At 43.1% G+C, this 15,177-nt stretch overlaps 1 protein-coding gene across 1 annotated transcript in view; it reads left to right on the forward strand.

The window, feature by feature from the left end:
• The window catches only part of LOC147668873 (cytochrome P450 2C11-like), a 197,986-nt gene that overhangs the window by 123,596 nt on the left and 59,213 nt on the right, over positions 1-15,177 (forward strand). The window contains exon 6 of the mRNA XM_086948381.1: positions 12,134-12,321. Coding sequence (XP_086804507.1) covers positions 12,134-12,321 — 188 coding nt within the window. The remainder of the gene's footprint in view (positions 1-12,133; positions 12,322-15,177) is intronic.

Genomic DNA, 15,177 nt, shown 5'->3' on the forward strand with positions numbered 1-15,177 from the left:
GCGCACTAGTGACGCAGTGCCCCACCTCCCCTTAAAAGGCCAGTGGCTGTGCCCGGTGAGGGTGCGAACCGGAAGCACTTAGTGCTTCTGGTTCAGCACGATTTTTTCAACTTAGGGGGCAGGCCGGTTTAGACCAGTCTGCCCTGCGCCCCCCCCCCCCACCACCCCATAAAAGGGGGCTGAGGGAGCAAGGACAGTCTCTGCCATCGGAGGCCCGTAATTTGTTTTTCCCCACCCACCATCCCCTAAGGCAGGCAGTTCATGTGAGTGTTGCAGTCATATGTGTTTTGCCTTGTTTTCTTAAATTTTGTTGCAGGTATCTCAGGAGATATGGTGAATGTAAAAGTGGGGTGTTTTGATGATTTTGGTATGTTGTAATAAAAGTGCCAGTATATGTTGTTTTCAGTTACATGTAATGTTCAATTTAAAGTTGTGTGTTGGTAATGTTTAATTTACAGTAGGGTGCTGATGCTTGGTAATGTGTAATAAAAGTGTCAGTATATGGTATGTTTTTGCAGGTAATATTGTCGTATTTTAGTTTGAGTTTCCCTGGTCAGGCAGTAAGGTCATGATTGGTAAGCATAGTTTTCGGTCCTTAGCGGCCAGCACCATGGAACTCCAGGGGCAGTTACAGCCCGGCTGAAAGGGTGCGGGGGCCAGGGAGTCGCGCTTTTCAGGAGGTTGGTTAGTCACCCTCATATGCGCATGCGCATCAGGGCGCAAGGATGCAAAACTTGCAGGACCCCGTTATGGAGTTAAGGCTCAGGGCGTAGGGGGGGCCCAGGGGAAAATATCCGTCCGATAAGCTGGACCCCTACGCAATCTTACTCCAGTGGGGTCTTTGTAGTTTTACCGGGATCTGGGGCTGCCAGTCATTGACCTTGCCGTAGGCTCTAGCAGGGACACGCAGAAAGTAAAGTATATACATGTTTAGATTACAGTAGGAATGGCTATGTACTAGAAACATGTTAAGGTTAGCCAAGTAACATCATGTATCTACCAATGTATCTGGACTGTCTGAGTAATTGTACATAATGTAAATAATGAGTTAAAGTTTTAATTATGCAATAAATACGGCCGGGGGGGTTACTCCCCCTAATCCAAAAGAGTGTGGTTTGAAGTGCTTGCCTTGGAGGAGGGAGGGTGCCCACATCCAAGGGTGGTCTTGGGTATAAAAGTAAAAGGGGACTTAGGCAGTACCAGGCCATGTCCCCAGGCTGCCGTATCACTCACATTCACTGCAGGTGAGGCAGGGGGTGAGTGTTTACAGTTGCGCTCCTTGCGCCATGATGGGCTTCAGCTGTATTGAAGCATAAGGTAGGCAGTCTGGGGGGAGCACTCTAGCCCATCCAAGGAGAAGCTTCTTAGTGGCACTGCTGGCGCTGAAGATGTCTGTGTAGAGGAGGTGAGTGAGGGCAGGTGCGACCTCCCTATGCTTGCTGATTAGCACTGCTGGGCTATCGTAGGAGACAGATGGTCTCTTTTATCTCCCAGCTACTGCAGCAGGTGCAGTCTTTTCCCGCTGCCCTGGCATATTTCTTCACCCATCACCCCAGTGCCATGATAGATGGCAGCATGCGAAGGAAGTTTCCTGGTGCCTCTCAGGTGGGAGCATGGCATGGCGTGTGCTCAGTCATGCATGGGGGTCATGGCTCAGTCTTCATCGGTGTCCTGCTGATAATGCTGCCGTTGCTTCATCGCACTGCAAACTTCATATAGGCCCTCAGCAGGAAAATGGTGTCAGGTGCACTGAGGTGCTGGGAGTCACCGTTTCTTTTCCTTGAAGTGGGGAGTGAGTTCACCCACAGTGTCGGGGTCAAGGGGTGCATTTTCCTTGGCAGGCTATGGTGCCATACACCCTCCTCCTTCTGTGGTCAGCCCCCTTTTCTTTCTTTGTGTTGAGCTTTTGTTCCCTAAGTGCTCTTAGGACTACCATGGTGCTTAAAGTGTGATTTTGGAGGATCATAAATTCAATGGTGTGTTGAAGTAAACATAGTTTTTCAGGGTGGTGCTGTATTTCCTGATGAGTATGTTGACATCTAGTGAATCCATATGTGAGTTGGTTAGCTTGATGAGTCCGTGGAGAGTATTTGAAGAAGCAAGACCATTTTTTTCACATTGGTGTAGCATGAAGGTGGTCATGGTGGTGGCGAGGTGGTAAGTCCAGTCCAGTTGTATTAGGCTCATGCATTAAACTGAATGTGAGACTGATGCCCAGCGTGTTGTTTTTTTTAGGAGAGATTATTTAATTTCTTGGTGGTAGAGCCTTAGGGGAGATTGAAGGCTCTAAAGATTGTTGGATGGGTTTGTTTATAGTGACAGAGATCAAGAAGGTCTGAAATTTCTCTGGTGAAGTCCTTGCTACTGCATCAGTAGATGAGAATGAAGGTAGCAGGCTAGCATAAAGAGAGGGGAGGAAGAAGGGGAGGAGTTCTAATGGATTGAGTGTTGCTGTTTCAGTAAAGGTGGAAGGCTAGGTGAGCTTAGGAATGACAGCAGGTCTACTACTTTCATATGCCTGAGATCCGCCCACTGTAGCCTGTGGGATGGGGACATTGAATGTTTAGTGGCAATGAAGAGTGCACATAATTTGATGTTTGGTTATGTCTCAGATGTCAAAGGCATAGAGAACTGGCGGATGTATATTGATGAGCTTGAGGAGGAAGTTGTGTTTTTGTTGTTTAGGCATGTCTGCTGGGGAATAGGATTTTAATAAGATTCTGGAAGTTGCCAAGTGAGCACCATGTGAGTGTATGCATGGCCTTTGTCTAGGTCTGAGTGTGGTGCATGGTTTGTGAAGCATATGGGGAGAGTCCTATACTTAGAGGTAGGGGTTCTAGCTTGAGATCATTTCAAGTCCTAAAAGACATACTCAGGAAGTACACTTGACCTCAAGTGCCATTTACATTGCACATCCGGTCGAGTTAAACCCTGACAGTGGAAGTTTTAGAATTTGGAAAAGGAATGATTGAGACAAATTGGAAGCTGGCTGTAATGGTTAGTTATTGCCCCTTAACTGACATTGACTGATCATATTTGCAATTGAAAGCCAGGAAAGTGCAGGGAGTGGTTTGATTGTCTGGTGGAGAGTAGGAGTGGTTTCTGCTGGCCTTTGCAGTCTCTATAAGTCTATGCCCCTTAGCAGTGCCTTATGGCCAGAAAGTGAAATGGGTGTGCAGCTGATGCTGGTAACTGTGTCATTTTGAATTTGGTGGCCTCAAGGTAGTTTCTGTCCCCAGAAGCAGGGTGTCTGTGTCCTGAGAAGCTTACATTTCACCAAAGACTGTCCCTCTCAAGCACTTATAAGTATTGCCTCTAGTGCTCACCAGAATATTGCAGCTGATTCCATCTCTTTCAAATGAACTTTGTAAAATCAGACAAGAATCTTAGAAAATGAAATTCTAGGAGGACACATGGTGGACCCTGATCTCTCCAAAGAGTCGTGCTAGGTTTTAGGAAGTATGCAGATAAGTGGGATTGGGAAGTTGTAGCTGTTACCCATTCAAATGTATAACCCCACCACTGCTTTGATCTTGGCTGCACACTCTGTGGTACAGCTGTAGCTTGAAATGTGCTGAACAGGGGTAATATTCATATTTGCACTATATCAATAGCTGTATCTGAGAGATGCAAGTAATGCATACATCATATATCATACATACAAGGATAATAAGCTACAATTGCTAACACTGGATCTTTGAGCAGACCCAGGCACTAAGGTAAGCAAAGCATATTTCATCCCTTTGAGCATGTGTTTCTTAATTGATCAGCACTACTGGCACACTGAGCAGCATACTGGAATATTCAACCACCTTGCACATGTATTGGAAGACCTTTAGCATATTATGGGCACATCCGTATTCTTAAATATATCAGCAAGAAAAGAAAATAACATCAGATTTACAACTGTTACACCTCTGGGGTAACTCAATGAACTGAATGCTTGGACTAACATTTACAGTAATCTGAAGGTAAATTTGTACGATTAAATAAAATCTCTACAATGTTCTGGTTACAAGTAAGCAAATATGTTTTGATCACGAGTAGACAAATACATTAAAGTAGTATCAAGACAGCACTTTGTACAATTATTGAAAATATGGCTCCAGCAAATTGCATACATACAGAGCTATAACATGCTTAGTCAATAATAAGGTGTTAGACTTAAATATAGCAAAGTGCTTGTGGCTGATAAAGTGCTAGTGAGAAGAGTAATGTACAAATAATATCTCTAGCAAAATTAATGTGCACAGGGTACAATGACCAGTACAGTAGTTTAGTAGCAGAACACGACCTTTCTCAGACGTTTGGCCTCATGGCAGTGCCGTTGCCAAACTGCAAGCGTTACAATGTTTTCAAAAAGTGCTATGCGTTGCTTAGCTGCCCTAAAGATGGCTTGGTTTTTCGAATATTGCTTATGTGGTCTGTGCCTCGCCACATTTAGGCAGAGGCAAGCCAGTTTAAGGGTTTCCTTTCCGTGTACAGTATGTCAGACATTGTTTGCCTCTTTTAAGATCGCTTGCAGGAGGCTGATGTACTTACCAAGTTTGGCCAGCCTAGTGGGCTTGGTGACAAAAAACCTAAGGTTCCATATCTCATTACAGGTTTGAATTCCATACGCTTTAAAAAAAGGTTTTAGCAAGGTGCATCAAGCATGCAAAAGTGCCGGGCAGGCGCAGAGTCTGCAGTTGCCAAATTTAGAAAGAGAGGTCCATTTGGTGTTTAAGTCTTCAATCTGTAATCCCATCAGCCTTGCAACCATTATTTGCTTAAGGCAGCTTTTCCAGAGCAGGCAGTGCAGTTATATGGCAGCAGAAAGAGGCATTGTGGGTGTGTTAACATATGATTTTTCCAAAGCTTGTAATAGCCAGGAGTTCTTAAGTTTCTCCATTTCGCATATTTTCAAAAGTGTCCTTGTCTGCATTTTAAAAATTGTTTTAAGTGCTACATTCGAAAGGTAAAGCTTGCTTAACTCTATCTGATCTATTTGAAGAGAGGAAATTGATCATTGGACCCAGTGGGCGGAGACCCTCAACACCAGCCAGCACGATGCTGCATCAATCCTGTAACATGTTGTCCAGAATTTTTCTGATTGGAATACCAAATGCGCGGACAGAGTCTCCCCCATGAAGCCAGTCAAAACCAGCAGATCATCAAGACCAGCTCTGTGGTATTAACCAGAACACAGAACCATCAAGCACAACTACAAACGACTGGAAAAGCAATGGCGCACCACAAAATACCCCACCGGCAGAACCGCCTTCAAATCAACCCTCAAGAAGTGCCACCAATGCATCAAGGACACAAAAGGAGACTCTCTCACAGACTGCATGGAAACAAGTGCCAACCACACTAATGAACTCTTCGAAATCATTAGAAAGTTCTCCTGCCCGTCCGCCCCCAAGAACATGTCCGCCCTTCCCAAAAACTCTGCAAAATCTTTTTGAACTGCTTCCACAGCAAGATATCTACAACAACTTCAACTCCCAACCCACTTACTTCGAACTCAACAGCCTTCGCCCACCTACGGACAACAGCCAAGTGATCACTGCTTGAAATCCTCTCACCACACAGATCACTGCAGCCGCCTTGTCCTCCATCCACTCCGGAGCACCACCCATGGACCCCTGCCCCAACAAATTCTATAACCTAGGAACCAAAGAAATAACTACAGAACTCACCAACACCCTCACCGCCTCCATCACCACTCCAGAATTCTCTGACAGATGGAAACACGCTAAGAATCCCCTCCTTAAAAAACCCTCTGCCGACCCCAGCAAACTAAAAAATTGCCATCCCATCTCACTGCTTCCGAATCCTGCTCAAGTCCTCGAGAAGGCCATCAACCACCGGCTCACTGAACACCTAGACAAAACAACCTGGTTGACGCCTCATAATCAGGTTTCCACACCAAGCATTTCACCCAGAATGTGATGTAAATTTTAAGTCACCAGCACTTATCACTTCACGCACTTTCACGTTTTGTGTGAGCACCAGGATTAGCTCCTTAAACTGTGGATGACACTCCGTTTATGATGTTAATAAATGTGATGTCACCCTTACAACCTTGTGTCCCTTCAAACATTGTGTTCCCAGTATTGCTGTGCCTTTCTCTCCATTATTATACTTAGAAGAAGGCTTTATTCTAAATAACTGTAGCCCTGCTACCCGAGGACCTGATTGGCCTCCCCCAGATTGCTGTGTTTTCTACTACAAGTCCTCGAGAAGGTCATCAACCACCGGCTCACCGAACACCTAGACAAAACAACCTGGTTGACACCTCATAATCTGGTTTCCACACCAAGTACTGCACGACGACTGTCCTGATAGCTGCCACTGATGACATCAAATCCCTACTCGACAGAGGTGAAACAGCAGCCCTGATCCTCCTTGACCTTTCAATGGCATTCAACATCATATCCCACCACACCCCCATCACCAGACTCAACCACATCGATGTCCATAGGGTGCCCCTCGAATGGTTCACATCCTTCCTCATAGGACGAACTCAGGGAATATGCCTACCACCCTTCGCCCAAGAGCATCATCTGCGGCATACGCCAAGGATCGTCCCTCAGCCCCATCCTGTTTAACACCTACAGTGCACCCCTATCTGACATCATCAGAACTCACGGACTCAACATCATATCCTATTCAGACAACACCCAGCTCATCCTCTCGCTCACCGAAGACCCCTCTACCACTAAAAAAATGTCCACAAGCCATGACCAGCGTCTCCGACTGGATGAAGTGCAACTGCCTGAAGCTCAACATGGATACAACAGAAGTGCTGATGTTTGGGAAGAACACCTCTGCGTGGAACAATACCTGGTGGCCCCACAAGCTCAGAACCACACCCACATTGTGAGACCGCGGCCGCTACCTCACCATCATCCTTGACAGAAAATTCACCATGAGGCACCAAATCAACACAGTCACCTCCTCCTGTATTTACATCCTCCCCATGCTCCAAAAAATCTTTAGATGCCCCACCATCAACGCAAGATAGACCGTCACCCAGGCCCTTGTCACCAGCCAGCTGTTCTATGAAAATACACTCTACACAGGCATCGCCACCCAACTTCTCAAAAGACTCCAGACAATACAAAACGCAGCAGCCCATCTCAACCTCAACCTCTCCAAACAGACCCGCATCACCCCCACCTCAGGAACATCCATTGGCTCCATGGCCAGAAGAGATACCAGATCAAGATCCTGACACAAGCCTGAAAGGCACAACATAACCATGGGCCAGCATACATCAGCCATTGCCTGAACTTCCACCATCCTCACCCTTCCTTGTGGAATTCAGAAGGGGACTCTAGACTTGTCTTTTCGACTAAGACCAGTGAAACCTCAGGGGTGAAAAGCTGTGCTTTATACATAATTGATTGGTTGATTGATTGACTGATCTTTGAAGATAATCTGACCAAGGATTCTACTCCGATTTAGAGATAACCTGAAGGACAGTTTTTGAAGACTTAAGCAGCGCTTTTATAATCCTGTAATAATACTTTAGAAAGGCCGCCATGCCCAAATTCCAGCCTAACCAGGCATCCACATATATATGATGGTAATATGAAAACCCTCTTATAAACTTTGAGCTGGAATTTTCCCATGACTTTGACGATTGATGAAGATCAAGAGTTTAACTACAATCAAGGTAGACTCAGACTTACTTCCTGCTGAGGTTATTTAATTAAGTAACGCAAATTGGGCATTAATATTTTGTTATTTACAGTGCTTAGAAACTGCAGAAGAGTAGTACAACGTGCTATATAAATGCAATTTAACATTATTTTAGAACCATACAATCAAATCCTGTATTTTATTTTACTACACATTAATTTTCATGGCCTAATAACTTGCAACGGGACAAGAACATTATTATTAGGCACTGCATTTCTTGTGGCAGAAATATTTTACTTTTGTGCATCAAGGGCCCGATGTAGGTAATTTTATTTTACCACTTGTTAAATACCGAATGATACCGAATCGGTATTTAAGAAGTGGTAAAATAGAGGGGGGGATGTAGGTAAAACAGAATCGGTAAATACCGAATCGTTAAGCATTGAAGGCCATAGGAATCAATGGGCATTACCGAATCGGTATTTACCGATTCGGTAAATACAGATTCCAGCAAGGGTGTAGGGGGTGTCACTTTGACACCCTCTAGCACCCCAAATACAGGCATGTGTGCCATGTGGCACACAGACATGCCCTAAGGGCATGTCTGTCTGTCACATGGCATAGGTGTGCATGCACACATGTGCATGCACACCTGGATTCGGTATTTAACCACCCAATTGGATTGGGTGGTAAAATACCGAATCTGAAAGGCCTGTAGCACTGGAAACAGTGCTACCTACAGCAGGAATTTTCCGATTCGGTAAAAATACTGATTCGGTATTTTACAGAATCGGTAAATTTACCTAATCGGTAAGTTTACCGATTCTGTAAAATATAGCCCCCTACATCTCAATCACCATATACGGGTCGGCCGAATTCGGCCGTTACCGACCGGTATTTGGTGACCTACATCGGGCCCCAAGAGTTTTATGTAAGCGCACATTTTTCCAAAGAGAACTTACAAGATTTGATTATGCTGAGAAGTAATGCTTCTGGCAGCCCCTTAATTACTGGGGTGCGCCTTAAGTTTCCTTTTAGCACATTCAGTAAGGAATGATTACTAGCTAATTAATTTTTTAAACCGTGTTCTAAAAAAACACAATTTGGTACCCTATGTTTCCAAGGTATTTTGTTGCAGGAGCAATCATTACCCCACACCTCTAGGAAATAGTTTGGATTGTCTATTGATTGCAATATGCGGGTGGTGTTAATGCCTCATCTGCAAACTGAAACCTTTTAGTCACTCCTAGTTCCTGAAGATAGGAAAAACAAGGTACAGGAGGTTTATGACCTGCCTATGGTCATATAATGTAGTTATTACATAACTAATACCCACCCTAGACAACAACACACTTAAATGAGATGGTATTTCTTAATGAGTGGTACGTGACTAGCACGACACGTGACAGACAATTAACAAAATAATAAAATGTGGAACTGCATATAAACTAAGGTTCAGAATTACAATGATTTTGTGTTGGAGCTGTGTCATTTTTGTGGTGTAGCCCTGATGAAAAATGCTTTTTGGAATGTACTAAACCACAGCTTTGCGTGGTTTAGTAAAAATAAAGCAACACAATGCAGAGCATAGCGCTACCTTGGGTTGCTTTACTTCGGGTAGGTGTTGCATAGGAGGAGCATAGCAGTCTCAAGCATTCACCCATGTAGTTTGAAGAGAACTCAGATTTAAAAAGTATTGTAAACCTCAGTTTGTGCCAAAATGGTGCACCAACCCAACAGAGGCGTAAATCAGAGAAATATCTTTATTTCTCCTCAATACTTCCTCTTTACAGGTGTGCTGCATACTGCACCATAAATAGAAAAAGGGAGATGCCTCTAAGGATTATTTTTGAGCAGGAAGGTATTCCTTTCTCTACAAAAACAATCCTCCCTGTAATGGGCACTCTTTTACTACAGTGCAAGGGTGAGTGCCTTGGCTCTAGGCAGCAAACAGTGCGCCAGTGCAAGGAGAGAGCAGAAATGCTCCTATTCTTTGAAATTATCGAGCATTTCTTCTCTCTCCCTTCAATGTCATGCAGGGTAGAAGGTCCTTTACTGGGCACATTGCAAGAAATAATAGTACATTTGCTCTAAGGGTTTTAAAGGAGGAGTGACCATTTAGTCTTACATTTGTTTTCAATGAATTTCATTTTCATCTGCATATTTCTCAGAATGTAATCACTGAAGACCCTTTTCCTAAAGGCTGTGTTAATTTAAGCTTTTGTGAGACCATACACAAAGTTAGCCCCGCACCCAAATTGTTGTTTCATCTGCAGTCACCAGATTATGTTTATATTTTTGAAGTTACTTGTACTAGTGAATTAGTGAAGGTTCTGTCGTGGTGTGGGTTGTGGGATAAGTAGACAACCACAATGAATACCCGGGTCTGAAAAACTAAAGGGTATCAGTGTAACCTAAGATGTAAAGGGAGATGTCCTTCTTAGAGTGTGAAAAAACTGAAGAGTGACCTAGTGATCAAAAAGACAGATTGAAACTAACTATGCAACAGACATCAGAATTTATTGTTGCCTCTCGAGGTTAGACGAAAAACTTTGCAGAAAGCAAGTACTCAGGGAGGCGTAAGTCAAAACCTGGAATTAATGTACCATTTGGCACTCTGCGCAACTTACCCTTACGGCCGCCTAACATAGGGTTTCATTAAAGCACGCAAACAGCTCCTCCTAATTAGTTTAGGCGATGTAGTCTGTACCACAACTTGATGTTGTGGTGTGAGGAGGAACCCTAGGATGAAGCATTGCGACCTTTGGTTGGTGGGGGTTCTCATCCTAAGAAGGAAATCTCCTTTTACATCTTGGGTTACACTCAAACCATTTCGTTTTTTGTTTAGATCCAGGTATTTCACTGTGGCTGTCTGATTGCTGTTTGGGGAGTAAATACCGGCTGGTTGTTAAACCTCCCTGGGTCTCCCGTTGTGTTTCGTAGTGGGATAAGTAACCTGAACATGGTGCGTAGCATAGTGATTGCATGTCCCTTGCCATGGCTAGGCGTGTCATTCCAGTTATCGTTCATGTGCAATAGCTGAATATCCCCTTTCGAAAATCAAACATTTGCTTTTTTTATATCCTTGCATGCACTAGATCTATATGTAATTTCCAGTGGCTAGGGTTTCATGATAGTTGCACTGGTTAAGTGTTTCACACGACTATTTTCTTGTCACATACACTACAAAAATGTAGATTAATTTCTCTAGAGTGTAATGTTTACTTCAGCCACTTTGTGTAAGACAAAAGAAAGTTCTACCTACAACCAGAGCACTAGGCCAAACTGGTTTTATTATTCTCACCTGATGGGAGGACACCAGTTAAAGACACTGCGTTTCTTTCCAGGCCCTCTATATAGAAATAGGGCCATATTTATGAAAATAAATTTCAGCACAGCAGGTCACCTTGCTACACAGTGCTGCGTCACTGGGAAAGGACATGAATGCACCATATTTAAGGCAATACGGCACATTCCTCCTCTGCACTGGTGCACAATGAGCTGCATAGCACCAATGCAGGCGTTCTTTAATCATGGTGTAAGGGCGCCTGCTTTGCAAGCAGGAATGTTTTTGTGTCGGAAGGTGAACCTTCTTGCCAAAAACAATTCTGAGAGGCGTTTTCCTCTTTCTATCTGTGCTGCAGAATGTAGCACACATAGAAAGAGGAAAAAACGAGCAGAAATAAAGATATTTCTCCTTGGGATGACTCTGCTTGGGAAGTATATCTTTTTGGCACATACCCAGGTTTACCTGTTATTGTAAATCTGGGAATGCATCAAAGTCCATGGATTTTGAATGGGAACAACCACGCGACACCCATGGAAATGCCTCCCTGGCATAGAGTAATGAAACACAGTGGTTTGCACTGTGTTAAATCAATCAAGATTTTTGAAGCCAAGCAGGGCCTTGCAAGGTGGCCTTGCGTGGCTTCATAAATTAAATTTTTCAGTTGCGTTGCTCTTCCACGACTTTGCATGGCACAAGAGTGGCACAAGGGGTTGATAAGTATGCCCCACAGTGTATTGGAAGACTTCAGACGGCCAAAAGGAATATCTGTTGAAGAATCAGCACCGGGACTAATTGATGTTCAAGCTTCCCTCTGATAGACTGATTCATAGTCCCAGAGTGATTATGAAATTCGGGGCAAAACTTTGCGGGAGAGACCAAAGAAGTTTGTCAAAATTACAATAACCATGGTATACTACTTGAAAACCTCCAAATATCTGGAAATATTAAATAAACACTCCAGAGTAGAAAAAAGTCTGGAAATTATCAGATATGTTTCCTTCTCTGGATCCTCCTGATCATTTTATTATTAGCAATAGACTTGAAAATTAAAACTTTAGGCAGGAACAATAATTATTCTACTTTACCTATGTTTTTACACAAAGCAATTGTTTCAGTTGTTTCTTCACTAAGGACACCAATATAGCTATTAACTAAGCTCAGTATCAATACTTGCTCTGCTTATATAACTATTACATTTCCCTACATCCGTAACAGATAAGGTCCATGAGGAGATAGACCGTGTGATTGGGCGAAACCGCTGCCCAGCTATCAATGATCGAAACAACATGCCGTACACAGATGCCGTCATACATGAGATCCAGCGTTACTCTGACATCGTCCCGATGGGCGTCCCACACGCGGCAACGAAAGACATCCATTTCAAGAACTATGTAATTCCCAAGGTAATGATGATCTTTGTGTGCTGAATTCATCAAGATACGGCAGTGATATACAATTTTTAAGTTATGTCACAGAGTTCCTTCTATGATCCATCAGGATTCCAACACCACTGAGATTTGAAGTCTCTGTTGCAAGCATAAATTGTTCATATCTGCTCACCAGAGCGATCTGACCTATATTTATCTTTGTTACTTGGATGAGGATATCTCATGTACCTGGGGGAAAGAGCAAAGGAAGCAGAGACATCTAGCTTGCTTCTATTGTAAATTGTAACAACTATTTGACTGACTTGACATGTCTGCACATGCCAAAGAAGAATTCGGACAGATACTTGTGCAAGAAAGTAATTTTTTAATCAATCAGTTAATAATTTGAACAATAAACATATGCTGACACATTTTGTCATAAAGTGAGGGCAGTGTGCCTAAAAAACATTAGCTTATATGCTAAGTGTATATGAACTAGGTATCTTGAAATATATTAATCAGGGATAAAAAGTGTACAGTTTGCTCTTCACAGTGGAGCGTAATTAACATGCAACACATTTTCTTTCAGAGTTTTATTTAGCACAAAATTGACCCGAAGGCATCAGGTTTCAGAGTGCTTTGCATGAGCACCAGTTGCCTTCCATAAGGACACATTCTTTTTGTTGGACACAGGGAGTTTAATTGATTTGTACAGAGTCACAAGATGTTGAGCATCGTTGCCGAGATTCGAACCTGGTTCCCAAGATTTGAGGTCAACAGCCCTAGCCATTAGGCCATAACCTCTCCCCTGAGGGGTACCTTCCTGTACGAAAATACTCCTGAGAGGCGTTTTCCTCTTTTTATGGGTGATGCACAATGCAGCACACATAGAAAAAGGGAAAACACAAGGAGAAATAAAGATAATTCTCCTCTTTAACCTCTCCTGGGGAGGCGTGTCTTTTTGGTGCCTGTTCATGTAAATCTGGGAATGCTTCAAAATCCATGGATGTTGCATGGGAACACTCTTGCAACACACATGGAAACGCCTCCCTGAGCAGAGTAATTCAACACACCAATTTGCGCTGCATTACTTTAATCGAGATTTATGAAGCCATGCAGGGTCACGCAAGTTGGCCTTGTGTGGCATCATAAATCGCAATTTACATTTGTGTCTCGCTTGTACCAAGTTGCGTGGTGCTAGAGTGATGCAAAGGGGCTCATAAATATGACCTTATGTGCTAATTCTCTAGAGACCAAAGCTTGGGTACAGCAATCTGGAAACACAAAAAGCCTGATTCAGAAGGTAAACTTGCACTTTGTGCAACTTTACTCTTATAGTGAAATTCACAAACTACATATGGAGTTTTAAAAAACTGCATGTCTTATCTTTTCATTTGAGGAGATCTGTATACTTATGTCTGTGGAGAATCCACAGTCAGGGCGGAGATCTTTACTTTTTCTTTTGTCCTGGCCACCATTTTGCTGCTGCTCTGGGCCGCTTTTCTCTGGACCCTGACCCGCCATCTTGTCCATTCCCTCGTCCTTTACCCTTTTCCCTCCTTTCCCCTTCACGATCCTCCAATATTTCTTCCCTTTTCTGATTCGCCTTTACTCCATACCCTTGTATCCCTCCCACCCTCCCTTGGTGCTGTGACTGCGTCCCCCCTCCGACCCCACTTAATGGAACTCTGCTCTTCTGTTTTTTTGCGTTTTTTTGGGGACTTGACCTGAGAAAATCTACTATGTGTATATATGTATATAGAGATAACTCTAATCACTAGTATATGCAGTAGACCTTGGTACTCGCTACCATTCCTATGTGACTCTTAAAGTATATCCATTTGTATCTCTTCTTTGAGTGACTTTACTATTTGCACTTTTGCAATTTTTCTTTCTGTTTGTATCTCTTCCTTGTGTGACTTTACATCTTGTACATTTGCAATTTTATCTGTTTGTATCTTTTATGTAGCACATGTAATCCTAAGTCTTTATGTTCTGCAACTGGTTCTTATGTAAAGCGCTCTGACATCTTCGGGTAAAGTTTGCGCTATATAAAATCGCATCAAATAAATAAATAAATAAACAATTCAATTCAATTCAAATAATCTTTATTTTGATCATAAAAGATCATAAAAGATGTACAAATAATTGTCATCATTACAAACATTATAAAATATACTATGAATTTTAAAAAAATTACCCAGACTCATGATTACGATCTGATTACTAGAAAATACATTTTGGTTATAAAAAAAGGAAGGGGATGTTCATGCAGCTTTAGTGTCCCTGATAATTATTGCACGCAATCGCCACATTGCCGTCAGGAATTTTGCCATTACGAACACTGTTGGAGCCGATAAGTCTGTCTTGAGGACTCTGTAGGCCGGAGCATAAGTTCGGAAGGCCAAGTTCCTTAAATGAGGGACCAACCAATAGCTCCTGATTCTGCTGTAGGCTCTGCAGAACAGGACCACGTGAAGATCACTTTCCAGTTTATAGTTGCATGCTGGGCACACCCCTGAGTCCAGATTACCTTCCCAGGATTTAGTAAGGGACCTCAGGGGGAGAGAGCCGTACCTCCATTGCATGTAGATCTTCCGTACGAACACAGGCGTCATACCGTCTAGTACATATTCGGGACTATAGGAATCTTTTGCCTTAATGAATGTGTCAGTTAGGGATCCTTCCCGGATAGAATTCATAGATTTCTGCAGCATAACGCTATAGAATAGATTTAAAATTTCTTTTCTAGAGAGCCTTACGGACACTACTTCCGGGTTGGATCATAACTCTGGGACTCCGAGGATCGTACACATGTCCCTAATGTACTTTATCCACGGGATTTTGGTGGCATAGGTTGATCTAAGGAGTTTCTGCAGTTCACTTCTGTAA

Source organism: Lissotriton vulgaris, unplaced genomic scaffold (assembly GCF_964263255.1).
Source record: "Lissotriton vulgaris unplaced genomic scaffold, aLisVul1.2 SCAFFOLD_626, whole genome shotgun sequence".
NCBI lineage: Eukaryota > Metazoa > Chordata > Amphibia > Caudata > Salamandridae > Lissotriton > Lissotriton vulgaris.